Source organism: Corvus moneduloides, chromosome 28, assembly GCF_009650955.1.
Source record: "Corvus moneduloides isolate bCorMon1 chromosome 28, bCorMon1.pri, whole genome shotgun sequence".
In the NCBI taxonomy this organism is placed as follows: Eukaryota; Metazoa; Chordata; class Aves; order Passeriformes; family Corvidae; genus Corvus; species Corvus moneduloides.
This window is the reverse complement of record NC_045503.1, coordinates 4,258,768-4,275,360: the sequence shown is the minus strand read 5'-3', so window position 1 is coordinate 4,275,360 and position 16,593 is coordinate 4,258,768. Positions and strand designations below refer to the sequence as shown.

General features: G+C 47.5%; 1 protein-coding gene and 1 long non-coding RNA gene across 3 annotated transcripts in view; one reads left to right on the top strand and one right to left on the bottom strand.

The window, feature by feature from the left end:
• Positions 1-6,107: 6,107 nt before the first annotated feature.
• LOC116435896 lies at positions 6,108-11,345 on the bottom strand. Its single transcript, XR_004236887.1, has 3 exons — positions 11,258-11,345; positions 8,695-9,753; positions 6,108-6,515 (listed from the first exon to the last, which is right to left on the bottom strand). It is a non-coding gene; the product is annotated as an uncharacterized LOC116435896 (long non-coding RNA).
• Positions 11,172-16,593, top strand: part of UPF1 (UPF1 RNA helicase and ATPase) — a 21,180-nt gene continuing 15,758 nt past the window's right edge. For both annotated transcript variants that reach the window (XM_032092427.1, XM_032092426.1), the window contains exon 1: positions 11,172-11,441. In XM_032092427.1, coding sequence (XP_031948318.1) covers positions 11,217-11,441 — 225 coding nt within the window. In that variant the 5' untranslated portion in view covers positions 11,172-11,216. The remainder of the gene's footprint in view (positions 11,442-16,593) is intronic.

The following is a 16,593-nucleotide window of genomic DNA, read 5'->3' as shown; positions in this document are numbered from 1 at the left end:
TTTTTTCCAGAGAGCCAAGGAATGGAGCCTCCACGCCCTGGAGACAGAGCTGGGCACATCCCCCAGGGAAAATCTGGATTTCTCCGCCTGTCCCGCCCCACAGGGAGGAAAAGTGGGGAGCTGGGAGTCGCCTTTCCCAGGAACTGTGGCCAGACTGCCCACAAAGCTGCCCTTTCTGTGGGTATCCCAAGGGAACACCGGGATATTTTCCATGCCAGGGGTTTTATTAAGGAAACCTGCCCAGGTCTCCTGAATACACACAGCAAAAAGCAGCTTTTCATTAATTAATTCAAAATTAATGCCACTTCTCTTGCCTCTTCCTCTCACCGACTTCAGCAGGGGCTGGGTTTCCCCTCCCATTTTCCCTTTTTCCATTAAAACCCCCCCAGCAAATCCAGCAGGAAGATATCTGGGATAATTTAACAGCTGGAAAAAGGCAAACCCAGCAATCAGGTCTTTTCAGGACACCAGTGATCAAAGAGGTGCTCTGTACAAATGGTTTTGCAGCCAGCTCTTGGCAGGAGACAGAAACCTTTTCCCTGCTGGAAATGAGATTTAAGTTGTAAGGAGAGGAAGAAAGGATCGATCACTGTGTGTTAATTCCCTTTCTCCCAAACTCAAAATACCAGGTAGGACAGAGAAAAGGGGGAATAAATTGATTATTGAATGTAATATTCTCTGTCTCGTCTCAGGAAGAGATTAAATTCACCTAAATTCACTTAAATTCGGTTTTAAAAGGAGTCATTGAACATCTGTGTGAGGAAAAAGGGCTTTTTGTTATATAGGAAAATGGGGAAGAAAACCTTTCTGAATTACAACGAAAATTCTCTAGGACAGGTGGGGTTTTTTTGCTGTGGAATCAGGAATTCGTGGAGGACATAAAGAATAGGGGGGTAGAGGAAGCACCAGCAAATTTTCCATGTTGTTCCCTCTAAAGTGGTCTCGTTATCCTTATGCAAAATGAGAATCTTGAATAAGAAAATGGATTTATTACAAAATTCTTCCTCTTCTGGGGGGGTGCTGGAGCAGAGCTTTGGCTCAATCCTTTTTGCCCATCCCCCCTTTCAGCCGATATTTAATCCCCAGCAAACCAGAACGAAGTTTTCTTCCCAAAAACTGCCTTTAATGCCTTCAGGAACTCCTCTCAAAATCTGAAGGATTCCAGCTCCTGGGGGCCGAGAGAGGGACAATCCCCTGGTGTATCAGTTCCTCACTGCTGTCCCCTTTCCAGGGATTTCCTGAGGCATTCCAGAGGTTTTCCAGCAAGGATCATTCTGGCTGTGACCAGAATGAATCCACGGAGATGCTCTGGGCATGGGGAAGGACAGGGACACCCTCAGGAGCAGGAGCACTTTGTCTCTCTCCAAAGAGATTTCCTCCAATAAAAAGATGCATTTCCAAAGAAGAAGAAAAAAAAAAAAAAAAGGAAATTCCAGAAATAAAAGCCTGGAGCCGTTAGGGAGCAGTGGGAAACACTTCCATGCAGGAGCATCTCCCCTCTCAGCCCTGCAATGCTCTGGAGCTGGGGCTCCTTCCTGAAAGTCATTAACAAATTCAAATCAAAATAATTCATTAAAGAGGTTCAAACAAACAGCTGCACTCGTGGGAGTGCTCTTTTCACCCCCTCATGGCTTTTGAGACAACCACTGGATCCTAACTCCATCCTTTTCCTGGCTCCCACCCCCTCAGCTCCCCTTACCACCCGTCTCTTCTCACACACACATTTTATTTTGCTCGCCTTTGAGACATTACAGATTATTGGCCCCAGCTGAAAATGGTGCTGCTTTGAACATCCTTGATGAGCTCAGAGGAAAATTCAGCATCATCCAGGCTGTGGGGTTGTTTTGGGGTTTTTTGTCACTTCCAGAGAAATGGAAAAATGGCGTGTGCAGGCTCACAAGGGGTGGGAAGTTCTCCAGAAAGAGGGAGGCTGGAGACTGATCCAAACCTCTGGAGTTTTCCAGAAAATATCAGCCCCAGAAATCTCACAGGAATGAACTGGCTCTGGAGAATGCTGGCACTGCCTTCTCCTGACCCCACCCAGAGCTGAAAAACAGTCTCAAGGGCAAATCTGCTCTTTTTCCACAACAATTTTCAGGATCATGGGCTGTGGAGAGATCCAGAGTCAGTCCTTGCTTCATCTAAACTGCTCTTCCCACCCAAAAACTGCAAGGGCATAAGTTTGGCCTGATTGTGATGGTCCCAAATTCCTTTAATTTTAATTCCACATGGAAACAAGATCAATTCTCTGCACTTTTGCAGTGTTCCTTCCATAAAATTCCAATTACTTTTGGCCAGCACAGGGTCAGGTTCTTCCCTGAACTTTTCCCTCGAGCCAGAGCACGTTGGGTGTGACATCAACAGCCGGAGAAATACCCACCAGGAGAGAGAATTCCAGGAGCTCTCCCTGAATTCCAGCTGCCTCCTGGACATCTTTTCAGCCTTGGAGTGCTTTCTGCACAAGCCATTACAGCCTCCACCACTTCTTCCAGGAAAAGCACACACAATTCCAGGAACCCCACGCCTCAGGTGGAGAAATGGGAATGACAAAAGGAACTTTTCTGCTGGCAAAGTGGAGTGTCCGGACACAAAACGCAGCAAAAGCTGCTGAGAGGGCTGAGATTTCCCAAGAAAATCAAATATCCAGGCATGGCTTGGAGAGGGGAACTTCTGGAGAAGAGGAATGAACAAGCCTAACCCTGTACACTCAGCAAAATCTGATCTCACAGCCTGAGCTCATTCCCTGGCTCCCAACACAGCGGGAAGAGAAGTTGTTCCTGGGGAGATCCAAGTCCTAAATCTCCTCCTAAAACAGGAGCTTTTTGTCATTTCGAGCTGCAGGTGCCCCTTCCTTTGCTTGCTTTGTGGTTTTTTTTTTCCCCAGCTGAGGTTTGTGGTGGCCTCTAGTGGAACAGGGAACAAAAAAAGGACAAAATGTGCGAGGCATGTGCAGCTTTACCCAAGGCTGTAGATGGCTGAATTAGTGGGAATTCATTTAAAACTCCATGGAAAGGGCTGATCCTATAGCTTGGCCTGAGGGTGATCCTCCATTTCAGCCCATGAGCCATCCTAGAAGGGAAGAACCCCACAAAGACGTTTTTAGATGGTATTTTTGATGTCCAAATCCACTGAACAACGTCCCTTGGTTGTTTCAGCCTTTTGGCCTCCTCGGGCAAGGAGGAGGATGCAGATTTTGGCTGGATTTGGGTGGAGCCCCAGGAGAAGAGCTCAGGATTGCTCTGGGATCACAGTCTGGGGTCACAACAATCCTTCAGGCTGTTCCTGTGCTCCAGCCCCCCCAAGATTTGGCCTCTGACTTCCAGACAGAAGAGTGGACACCCTATCCAGGGCTGTAGCACCTTCCTGCCCTCCATTTCCTTGGAATTCTCATGCTCACAGAAAATTCCAGGGTTTTTATCCACCTTTCCTCAGGATTATTCTGATAGGGTTTTCCATCATGACCTTCCACGCTTTGGACTTTCCATTTTGCTGCAGCTCCTCCCCACCCTGGCTGCTGGCCCCGGACTCCTCTCGCTCCAAAAGAACTCTTTGCCCAAACTTTAACATTATTTTTCAGCCGAAATGACATCATTGCTGAAGTGCTGTTTAAAATTATTGCTCTCCAGACCTTCCTCACATCCCCTTTTGCAATCCCCTCTTCATCTGGAGCCAGGAAGGTGGCCTGAAACTGGGGTGTCTTGTCCAAGCCTGGAATGACACATCCATTCCAGGACTTTTGCTCTGCCTCCATCCTATAGCCAAAAAACCCTCCACAGGATCCAGTTTAACATTTCAATTTTTTAATAACACTTGCTAACAAGTCCATAAAAATAATTCTGTGTTCTGGGCCCTCTCCACATGACATCAGGCTCATGGATTTCTGGACCAGGCTGGAGAAGCCGTTCACAAACTTCTGTTTGCTCATAAATCAAGGCCAGCAGTGACGTTTTTAGCAAAAACAGCCCCAGTTCAGAGTTTCCAGACTCCAGGGTGGGTTTGCTGTGTTGCCACGGGCCTTGCTCCGAGTCCAGCAGGCTCCACTTCCCTCAGAGCACCTGTAGCAGCCTCTGGAATGTGAATCCTGACTGGCACCGCTGTCGGTGGCTCTTCTGCGTGATCCTGGAGGGATCAGCATGGAAAAACTCCTTATCTCTGTATTTTCATGGCTCTTGCAGACCCTTTCCAGTGATTATTCCTTGGCCAGCTGGCTGCCTTTCCCAGTGGGAACTCTGCCTCCTCACACAGCACATGGAGAAGCCAAGAGGCTCCAGTGGCTCTGGAAGGGCAGCTTGGGTCAGGGCCAGGGAGGTCCTGAGGTGTTTCCATCACGATCCTGAGGCAGTGACAGGACCCAGCATCACCAGTTTGGGGTGGGAGGATCCCTCCCGAGGCTGTGGAGCCACATGGAAAAAGGGAAAACTGATAATCCTTGGCAAAGGAAGCAGCAGGAACACGCCTGAACATCGGTGGGATGGGGGAAACCTTCCCAGCACGTAGGGGCAGATCCAGAGTTTAAGGATCCCTCTGTTTTCAGGGTGTTGGTGCCATAATGGAATAGGAACGTTCCCCCTCGGGAATGTGGGGAAATCTGGGAGCCCACAGCCCCCTTGATCTTCTCCCAGGCTGTTTGATGACATTCCACCAGTGGCCTGGGTCCATTTCCAAGGAACTCCTGACTTCTGGGAAGGCCTTACAAAACTACACTGCAGCCATTCACAGCCTGAGGGCAGCCCTGGCTGGATTCCTCCTCAAGTCCACAGGATTCTGCAATGAAAACATTCCTTCCCCTTCAGGCTTCTCCCCCTCCTAAAAGCATCACCCCAGACATGACAAACACAGCTCCTTGGAAGGGCTTCCATGATGGCAAAACAACTGCAACACCCAACACTTTTGGGTTCCCTCAATTCTGGCTTATTTTTATTCAAAGAGGAATGAAAAATAAATGTAAACTTGATGAAATATCACCAGCCTTTCCTATAGCTGTGGAAGCATAAATGACTTCACACTCCTTGTTTTCCAAACTCGGAATATTTGCAAGGAAAAGATAAGGCCGAGCTGGCGAATTCTGTGTTTAACATCAAAAGGAGCTGAATAGGAAAATTCTTCAGAGATGGAGGCCTGAAAGTGAAATTTTCCTGTTTCAGGGTCTTTTTGGATGAGGGTGTTCAGTCCTGGAGCCACATTCCGTGGCCAAACACACCTTGCACATGTTGGGACACTCAGACAAACCCCAATTATTGTTTCCTTACATTATTTCTTACTTTTAAGAGCCAAATTAAGATTTCTCCCACAGCAGGAAAGAAGGATTTCCTTGGAAGGATTTTCTTTCTGTGCAGAGAATGCAGATATGTTATTCCCTTACAGAAAAAGCACAGAAAAAGCCAGGGTGGGACTGCAAAAACTCCTGATTTTTAAGTGATTTGTTCTTTGAAGAAACAAACCCAACCTCAGGTTTAACCCTGAGTCTTCTGCCTGCCCCAAAATTAAAAACCTGTTGTGCATCAGCAACAATCTGAGGAGAAATCAGCTGTCACCACATCCAAAACCTGCTGAAACTCCACATATTCCCAAATTTCCACGAGATAACCTGAAAATTCCTCATTTTCCTCTCTTTTCCCCACTCCAAGTGAGGATCACCAGCTCCACACACACATCCCAGCCCTGTGGGAAGCCTGGATTTTCCATTACTCCACAATCACCTCCATCTGCCCAGGAAAACTGCCAGGAATCCCAACAAACAAGGACACTTTGGAGCCCATCAAGAGCTCCAAACTTTGTTTTTAAGCTCAGCTACAACATCTGCTTTGGAGAAATCCCGGGTTTTTTTTTTCAAGAGCTGCCGATGCCCCTTTGGAAACTGAGGATTTTTAACAACTCTGCTCCTTCCAGCTTTAATAGGTAACAGATCCTCCCAAATATCTCAGGATATCTCTCAATATTCAGGAATTCCAGCCATTCATTTTTTGCCCTTAGATTTTATGAACTCTTGTCTTTTTCCTAGCTAGTTTTAGCTTCACATCACTTCACATGGTAATTCTGCAAATAAAAACCTACCAAAAGCCACGAGTTCTGTCCATAAAAAGCTTTTTCTTCCCTACATTAATTTCTTGAATCCAGGTCCTGTCCTGCTGTTTGGGATGAACACTTCAGCTCTTTTCAAGGAGAGGGAGTTTTAATACATTTTTGGAGGGAAGGATTTCAAGTTTCCTACTGAAACACAGTATTTTTAATTCTTATTTCAATATTAAATTACAATTTAATGGCTTTTTCATGTCCATTTGGCTGGTTTAGAGCACCAAGTTTCATTTCCTGCTTTTCATCTCCTGCTGTTATCTTTTAATGTCTGTTATCTTTTATTATCTGTTATCTTTTAATGTCACTCACCATCCTTAATTTCTAAGAACTTTCTTCATTCAAAATCCCTGCAGAAATGCCAAAAACTTCTCCTCTTTTTCCATCATGAAGTTACATCCCCATGACTTGTTCTGGGAATATTTCTACATCCACAATTAAACCTGCAGGGAAATCAGAATTAAACAGATTTATCACAATTTGCTGAAGGAGAAAAGCAAAAAAAAAAAAAAAATCAAGAGTAAAAACCCTTTTCTCTCTACTGAAATAAAAGCTGGATTTGCACTTCCCATTGCACTGAGGTTCCTGGCACCTTAAAGAAATTCTTACATTTATTTCGTAACACTTTTTGGAGATGTTTTGAGCTTGTGAAAACATTCTGGGCATTAAGGGGCTTGGTAAAAATATAAAAATTAAAAAGATAAAAAGATAAAAATGACCACTCAGTGTCCCAGCACTCAGTGGATCTTTCAATGAGATGTGAAAATGCTGTGATAGGAATGTGTTAAGACTGAAGTCTATAAAACTATAATTTAAAAAAAATAGGATTTTTTCCCTCCCATTTTCCTTTTTCCCAGCACTTTTATCCCAATCCCAGCCTGCCTGGCCAGGGCTGGAAGTGAAGCTTTGCTGACATTAAGGATGAATCCAGCAGCAGATCCCTAAAAATCCACGCTGCATTACTTCCAATCCAGGGCATTTTAGGTCTGGGCTTATTAATTCCCCGAGAGCCCACTAAATATTCAATATTTCCATCAGGAGGGTTTATAGGGCCGTTGCTCCATGGAGGAATTTTATGGGAGCCGGGACCTCTCGGCATTTGCATCATCAGCCACTAATTAGTGAAAATTCACTGGGAATAAACATCAATACCTCCCCAACCTCCATCAACAAAAATCCACTGGGAATAAACAAAAATATCTCCACAAATCCACAAAGTCCTGCGGGATTTGTTGCTCCAGAAGCTCGGGATGGAACAAAATCCCAGCCAGCCCAACCTCTCCCTGTCCCGGCATTCCAAAGGGAAAAAGCTGAGGGAAAATGAGGAAATTCTGGGGGAAAAAATCCATTTTAACTATTCGTGTTTCTTAGCCCATTTTCTGGGAAGCTTTTTTGAGGATTCTGTGGGATGAAGGGAGCTGTAGGAATGCTGCGATCCCCAATATTCCTAAACAAAAGGGAAATGTGCATTGCTACGATCCCTCCTCGAGCTGTTCCTGGGATTCTTTCTTTCCCAGCTCCTTTAGCTTTCCTTCTGTGTCCCTCTCGTGGTAACTCAGGAGAAATGGCCCAGCTGCACTGGAAAAACTCATTCCCATCCATCCCAAATTTTTTTTCCTATGGATTTACTGTTTTCCTTTAAATAATAAAAATCGCTTTATCGGAATTTTGTCAGTATAGAGAAGTTTTTTTCTTAAAGAAAACCCAGAGCAGGTGGTTTTCTGTTCTTTCATTTATTGGTATTCAGGTGTGGTGAATTAAGTAAAATTTTAAGGGATTTTCCTTTAGGATTTGTTGTAAGGAAAAGGGAAGAAAAAAGGCAAAACAGAGACAGAGAATGGAGAATTAGGATGAAATTCTTTATTATAAAAGGCACTGGAACAGATTGGTTGTGAATTCTCCATCCCTGGAAGTGTCCAAGACCAGGTTGGATGGGGTTGGAGCAACCTAGGATGGTGGAAGTGTCCCTGCCCACGGCAGCGGGTGGGAATGGATGGGATTTAAGGTCCTTCCAACCCAAACCATGCTGGAATTCTGTGATTTTTAAACACTCTGAGCTCCCTGAGCATTAAACAAAAGGATGTGAACAGAGCAAGGGGGGAAATAAAGCAAATAAATCTCCTTAATGAACCTCCTGGGTGCACTTATTGCTCTGTGACCCAGCTCTGGGTGGGAGCTTTCCTTGAGCTCCTCCCTCCCCACCTGATCCCTGCTCCACCCTCACTTCCCCCTAACCTGGATTGTTTCCTCCCAGGATAAAAATATCCCTTTTTTCCCCCCCTTTTTGCCAGGCTGGGCTCCATTGGCTGTGCCCCCTTCACGTCACGGTGCCATTCCAGCACTATCTCCATGGCTGGGAATTCCTGGAGACCAATCGCTTCCTCCCTTCCCCTCACAGCTTCTTCCCAGCCCCGAGTGGGGGATGCCAGCAAATCCCAGAGCTGCTGGGCTTTGGAATTCAAATCAGGTTCAAGGAAAGGCCTCTCGTTATTTCCAGCGCTGGGATTTCTCCCAACACTTCAAACTGCTCGGGTTTGTCACTCATCATTAGCACCTCGGGATAATCACCTGCACATTTTCACCTCCTGCAAGCAGAAAACATCTTTTAAAATATTAATTTACCTACATTTCTTCTCTTCTTATGGTTCTGTCTTGTGAATTCCAGCTTCTGATCTGCAGGAAAATGGGAAACTCGGCGCCGTTTTCAGGGAATTGTGCCAGTTTTCCCAAGTGTTGCCTTTTTAAATTCCGTATTGGCTGCACAGCAGTCAAGCCCAGTGAGTCACAGTGCCTTCCCTCTGCAGCAGCCCAGATTTGAGGGAGAAAACTTGCACAAAACACACACACACACACAAAAAAAATACAGTCTGAGAGCTTTGTAGCCTGGGTGTTGTCTCCATTTTACCCTTAAAAGCTTCAAAGTGGCCCCCAGAGCTTCCAGCGCATGAAATTCAAATGCCTCTGCTCTGTGTTGGTGTAAAGACAATTTCAGCCTCCAGTTTAAACACAGCACCACGAACACGCAGTTTGGTTTTTCCAGCTGCTTTTCCAGCCTCTGCTGTTCCTTCTGGCCAGGCCCAGGCTGTGGTGGGGGATCTGAGGCTTCAGCACCTCAGACAGCAGCACCCAAGTGTCCCCAAGGCCATCCTCAGGGGACAAATCCACCTCCTGCCGCCACAGGAGCTGCAATTCCCGGGGAGGTTTCCACGCCACTTGTCCTTAAAGGCACCGTTATTCCCTGAGTTGTGGCAGGGACAGGGAGAGGAACCCGGCAGAGCAGCAGAACTTTGATCCCTTTCCAAGACTTTTGAGGATTCTGTCAAGCAGCCAAACGTTTCGAGCATGTTGTGTTTATTAATAAATAAAGCGTTCGCAGCAAGCAGCCACCTGGCTTTGCACATTCTTTTCCCTCCGGTTCCACTTTCATCCTCAAATGTTATTTCACACTTTCTCTCCGTTACGCTTTGGTCTGAACAGTTTATTCTACTCAGAGGCTTAAAAATTAGATTAATTCAGTCTCTCTCTACAGAAGCGGTGACTCCTGTGTTCTCTTGACTTGTTTTTCCCCCTCCTTTTGCTGCACAGTATTCCCAGGACAAGGATGTTTTCCAATCTCCATCTACATCTTTTCAGCCCACCAGCTGCAGATCTGGTACATGTTGTTTCAGGCCGGGCTTTATCCTACACCAAAAGCAAGAATATAAAATCAAAGTTATTTTTAAGAGAAGGTACATACTTGCATCTTAACTTGGTAGGGAAGAAGGACTGAATATCCAGCCTTTCCCAACACAGAAGTCCTCTTAAAAGGGATTTATTGTGTGCTGATCAAATGGAATAAGAGTAAATCCAAAGCTTTTTGTTTATTCAGGGATAGAAATGTGGTGCTCCCTTTTCTGCACAACCCTGACCTCGGAAAATCCCCAGTCCAGCACCCTCAGAGCAGCTCAGCTTTCTCTCAGGGGTATGGGGTATTACAGGTGTAGCAGGAATTACAGCTGAAGCAGGTATTACTGTAATTCCCGATTCTTAATTCCCACTTAACCCCCTGTGTCCCTCCCGTCAGTCCCAACAGGAACAGGCAGAGCTGGCAGCTCATGGGGGGCACAGGGCATGAAGGGACCGCACTGTCACCGCAGGGTCACCCATCACAGCCCCCTCATCTCCTCACAAGCGCCCAGAGCCACCGCATCCCCCTCAGTGACCTCTCCACCACCTCAGCCCCCACAGCTCCCGCCCCTCATCTCGACGTCCCATTGGCTGCAACAGCCGTCACTCAGACCCAACCCCCGCCCACAAGCTAATCTCAATAACCCATTGGCCGCCACAGCCGTCACTCAGAGACGAGCCCCGCCTCCTCAACGTCTGCGATAGGTGGGCGGGCGCCCACCCCCGCCCTCTCGCCCTCATTGGCTGCCACACCTGTCACTCACTCAGAATCAAACCCACCCCTCCGTGTGTGTGCGCACACCCCCCCCCTCCAGGCGGCTCTAAACGCTCCCCCACCCCTCCTTTCTCCTCATCTCGATGGTCCATTGGCCGCCGCCCGCAGCACTCAGGGCCCAACTCCGCCCATCCCCACCGCGTGCAGTGGGCGGGCGGGGCGCGCACCCCTCCGTCCCACGAGCCCATTGGCTGCCGCACCCGTCACTCAGCGCCGAGCGCCGCTCCCGCCCTCCCGCGGGCTGCGGGGAACGGGCAGCGCTCCCCCTGGCGGCCGTGCGGGGCCTCGTACGTGCTGCGTGTGCGTCACCCCTGCCCGCCGCCCCCTCCCTCCCTCCCTCCCTCCCTCCCGCGCGCGCGCTGCCGTCGGCGCGTCCCCCGCGCGCGCTCCGCGTCACCGCTCACGGGCCTGGCGCGCGGCGGCCGCGGCCGGACGGACACTCGGACCCGGCCGGACAGTCGGACGCGGCCCCGCTCCTCTCCCTTCTCCCGCCCGTTGGCTCCGGGGCCGCCCGGCGACCCGGCCCGAGCGCGGCGGCGGCGGCGGGTTCGTTTTTGTGTGTGGGGGGGGCGCGCGGCCTGGTGCGCGCGGCGGATCCCGCCGCTCGCGTAGCGCGGCCGCCCGGGCTCGCTGAGGGGGAGGCCCGGGGTTGGGGGGGGGGGGGTGGGAGCGAAGGCTCCCGGGGAGAGGAAGCGCCGCCGCCATGAGCGTGGAGGCGTACGGCCCCAGCTCGCAGACCCTCACCTTCCTGGACACCGAGGAGGCCGAGCTGCTCGGCGCAGACACACAGGGCTCCGAGTTCGAGTTCACCGACTTCACCCTCCCCAGCCAGACCCAGACCCCGCCCGGGCCCGGCCAGGCGGGGCCGGCACAGGGCCAGGGGCCCCCCGGCGCGGGGCAGGGAGCGCCGGGCCCGCTGGAAGCGCAGGTGAGGGGGGTCGTGAGGCGGCGGAGGAGAACCGGGGGGTCCGGAAGGGGCGGGCGGGGTTGGGCGCTCGGGGCCCCCCGGGCCGGGCGGGGAGCGGGAACCGCGTGTGGAGGGGCCCCGGGAGCCGGAATTGGAGCGAGTTACTCCAGGGAGAAAACTTGCGGCCGGCTGGCTGTGTCGCGATAGTTGTGTCGTTGTGATAGGGAGCTGAAAAAACCACCGAGGGTGTGTGTTAGTTTCAGGTTCTCTTTCCTTAAAACAAACACGGCTTTGGGTGGTGTTTGGTTATCGAAAGTTCAGTGCTGAGGAAATTCGGCTGGTTTACTTCCTGTCGCTAAAATGCGCTTTAATTTCTTCTTATTATTACTATTATTGCTATTTTTTTTTTTTTTCATTAATTTCCCCTTTTTTTGCTGCACGGCTGTTGGGCTGGTTTGTTTGGGGGTTGTATGGCAGGGACAGGCCTGAGACAAGTTCTGAGCTCTGTTTCCTCGTGGCTTAAAAACAGGTTTTAGTTTGGGGGTTTTTTATTTATTACATTTTGTTGATGGTTGGTACGCAAAAGACAATGAAATTGTATTTATTTAACAATTCACAGCTCGAAGGTGGGGGAGGAATTAGGATTACAGCTCATAAGAAGTGGTGCAAATGAAGATAACAATCTCAGTGTGCCCATAGTAAACAACAAAAACACTGAAGAACTCTCCTGTATTTTTTAAAAAGCCACACTTTTCTCCAGTTTAAAGATCATGGAATATTCAGTTTCTTTACAGACTCCTGAAATCCTGTTATTAACAGTTAAATGCTTGTGCATCACCCACGTGTTAAGGGATGAGTTTAAAGAGGCGAGCTTTAAGTGAGTTTTTATCCCCAAACCAAACATCCTGAACCTGGTTTTTGTCCTTTTACTTGCAAAACCTGCTCCAGCTGGGTCTGTGAGTGCAGCAAAGTGGGAGCAGGGAGCACCTCCAGCTCCACAGGTGTGCAGTGCAGGACTGAGGGAGGTTTTATCCTGTCCTGGGGGGTTATCCCAGCACAAATTGAATATTTTTTTATGCCTGAAAGTGCTCAGTGGCAGCAGGGACGTGCTCAGGTCACAGGGTTTGTAAGGCAGAGTCAGAGAGCCCTGGGCTGTTTGGTTTTTTTCTCTTTATTTGCAGCATTTGGATTTGGTAGAATTTATCCAATTTGGGCATTGAGAGATCAGAAATATTTTCTGCCAGGAATAAAATCTTTGTGTACATTCAGACTATACATTAAATGACTAAAAAGAGTATTTGAATAAGGCTTTAATGGGTTGTGATCACTCCAGAACTCCCAGTAGAGAATATGTGGCCAAGGAGAAGAAAAACCACCTCAAAATAAGCCTCATAAGCTAAAAGTCCAGACAAGAGGATTATTAGTTGGTCTTTTCTTTTTGTCTAAACATGTTTGAAAACTCTTTGAAGCCAAAGTAAAAAAACTAATAAAAGATCTGGAGAGCACATTCAGGTACTGGTTTTGTCTCCTGGCAAGAAGGAGGGGGTTTTATGTTGATGATTTTTTTTTAAACCAGGGTGTATTTAGGTTTCTGCAAACTTTTGTGATCATCCTGGTCCTCATTTTGATGTTAGAAATGTCATTTTTGGGGAGGAGGGATGGACCTGTTGCAACAGGGGCTCTCAGAGGTGGAACAGGCACCGTTTCCTCTTGAGCAAAGTAAAACAAACCCCAGGATCTGCTCAGACCTGTCCCTTTTCAACGGGCTCAGGACTGATAAAATCAGAATTCAGGTGGTTTTTTAAAAGGTTCTGGGCAAAAGTTTTGCTGCCCTCACCAGATCATTGAAGTTATTTGTGCTTTTTGGCAGAGGGCATCTTAAATAATAACTTCTCCAATTGATCAGGTTTTGCTTAATGAAATATTAGCCCTGTGATTATAATTAAAGCTAATTAAATAAATATTTGGAGCTGAGGAATATTGTAAACTTCTGCTCTGCTGTTTCTGGTGTCTTTTTAAAAAGATGAGTTGAACAGTGCAGAGCACCTCATTTTTTAGAAAAGCGTGGTGGATTTAGTCTAAAAGAACTTTCTTTCTCAACCTATACTTAATTAATAGTTTAATAGTGTTAAAATTGATTAGTCTGCAATTGACAAAAGTAGGAGTAGAGCAGAAACATTCCCTGTTGTTTTTGGTTTTTTCAGAAAATTCTGTTTCCGTATTTTCCTAGAATTCAATAAACGTAAGGATCGATTTTCTTAAGTATTTTAAGAGGAGTTTAAAAGTTGCTCAGAAGTGTCCAAGGCCAGGTTTGAGCAACCTCGGGTCATGGAGGGTGTCCCTGGATGGGCTTTAAGGTCCCTTCCAACCCCAAACCATCCTGAGATTCTCTGGAATTCTCATTCCTGCCTCATTTTTTCCCTCCTGCGGGTGGGATTTTGCTGATGGGTCCCACAGTGTGGATGTAACTCAGCTCCTGGAGTGGCTCAGGGAGGCTGGGGCAGCTCTTAGGTTTGTGGTCTAGCCTAGGGAGGCTGGATTTAATTTCCAGTCCTAACAAAGGCTGTTTTGTCCAGGCCAAACGAGTCCTTGTTGCTCAGGTCCCATCTGGAAGCTCCACTCCCTCCCAGGGGTGAGGCTTTCCCCAACATCCACTTCCTCCTTTGGAAAGGGAAAGCAAATCACCCTCACTGAGGGATTACAGCAAAGCTCAGGCAATGCTTTATAGCTCTAAAGAAAAGATTTACAAATAATAACAGCTGCCTTTGCCATACAACTCCAAAAATGTGGGGTTTTTTCAAAGTGTGAGGGGGAATTGCCTGAGCTGGGACATTGTGGTGTTGAAATCCATCAGCAGGATGGGGCTGAAGCCTTGGTACAGAACTTTTCTAGCAAAATACCTGCTGAAGTGCAATTAAAGTTCTTGTTGCAGCTTGAAATGCACCACTTTAAAGCAGAGCTGCATGAAGTGGCTGCAGGTGTGTTCACCTGGGGCTCTGCTCCTGGGCTGGGTGGGGTGTGGGAGCCAGGAGCAGGAATGGAGATGGGAATATTCTCTTGCCACTGATCTGGGGACTCACAGGCAGCAGAGTCCTGGAATGATTTGAGTTGGAAAACCTTAAAGCTTAAAAGTCCTAGAGGCAGGGACACCTTCCACTGTTCCAGGGTGCTCCAAGCCCCATCCAGCCTGGCCTTGGGCACTCCCAAGGATGGAGCAGCCACAGCTTTCCCGTCCCCCACTGGTTTCTATCCTTTAACTCAGTCCCTGGCCCTTATTTTCCCTCCCAGTGAGTATTTTGGAGGCCAGGAGAGGAGTGAGGAAGGCCCCAGGATTTCGGGAGTAGTTTAGTGGCACCTCAGCGCTCAGCCTGGAGCTGCCAAACTCGCTGTGCCAGAAGCTGCAGCCAAGGCTTTTTAAAATAGAGAAGCGGCCCCCCTGCCACCACAGCTGCTGGTGCCAGAGTTTTAATCCTATGCACATAGGCTGACATCACAGGAGGGTTTGGAACAATCACTTCCTCATTGTGAGCCTGCCAAGGGCTGGGACTGCGTTCACAGGACAGGTGACATCACTGCTGCCTCCCTGAGGGCTGGGACAGCACAGTCACTCCTGCACGACTTGCACTTGGAATTTTTTCATTTTCTGCCTTTAAAAAACCCCAAACCAAACCCAAACTTCGCTGCTTTTTTTTTTTTTTTAACAGGAAGTCAGTTTTTTATGAGCACTCCAACAAAATGTATTAAAATCGACTGATCTTAAAGCAATGCATTGTGATTCTTTGGGATAGAAATGCCTGGGAATGCTTGCAAGGGATTCAGATCAGCTTTGGCTTTGGAATTCCATCTGTGCCACGATGAGTTATTAAGTTATCTCGCTGTTTTATAAAATGGCTCTATCAATTGGAAATGGATATTTCAAGTGGATATTTATCTGCTCACATCTGTGCAGATGCTGTTCCACAGCGAGCTGATGGGATTTGCCTTCATCCCACTAATGGGGTTGTGCTGCTGCTGCTGCTCCGTCAGTGGGGTTTTATTCCTTTTTCCATCTTGCCTTTTGCACGTTCGGTTCCTTTTGGCTGATTCTTTCTATTAAAAAAGGCAGAGCTTGGAGATAACATCAATAAAAAGCCAGCCCATTTATTTAGATGGTGTTTTACAAATGCTCCTCATTTCATTTGCAGAGATGGAAACGGAACTGGTGGCTTTGAGGGCAGGTCCTGACGGCTCAGGGCAAATGTGAAGTTTGGTTTTGAGTTTAACTCTTGCAGTTGGCTGTTAAATTTTTAATCTGGAGTCTCTCTAAGTGAGAAATAGGCTGAGTTTGCTTCGCTTCTGAGTTACGGCTTGAAAAGGGCAACTTTTTATTTATTTTTTAATTTCTTTTATAAAAGGTTTAGTGTTCTCCCTGGGAGCAGCTTTCTGTCAGAATGAAGTTGCATCTACCAGATAAATTGCATTAAATCTAAGTTGTTAAAATATTGTATTCGTAGATAAAGGCCTTGAGTTATTTTTGTCCTATTTAGCTGGTTAAAATTTATGAATAAATCTTACCCTCAGAAACATTAGGGGGGTGTTAATGATCCCTGTGATGGGGAAATGACCCCAGCACTCCCCTCAGATGTGCTGTGAATATTACAGGCAACCCTTTCCCACATTTTCCACTCAAAATGAACATGGATTAGGATAAACTTATCCCCGTTCAGCTTTTGGTGGGATCTTGGCTAAAGAAGGCATAGAATAAAGTGTCAGAACCAAGTTTTGGGGTCTTTCCCAGCATAATGTTGAGGTGCTAAAGCCCCTCAGGGATGGAGAAATTAAACCAGGACACCTGGGAAGCCCAAGGGGCAACACCTGCAGTGGCCATGCCAAAATCCCAGCGTGACATCCACACCTCCTGGTGGTAAAAGTGCCAAAAAAAGGAGTTATTTTTAACAGGAGAAAGGCTGGGTGTGGGAAAGTTGCTGACACAGCACCAAATGTTGCAGAATTCCATGGTTCTGGCAGTCCATGGTGGATACAGAACAGGACTAAGCAGGGAAAGTCCTGTGCAATAAAGATCCTGTTTCCAGGTGGATCCCTGGAATAAAAAGAAGGGTGAGAAAACAGCTGCTGGAATTGTTGAAATGGAATTTTGTTATGTAAGACTGTGGAAAAATATAAATGCAGAAAA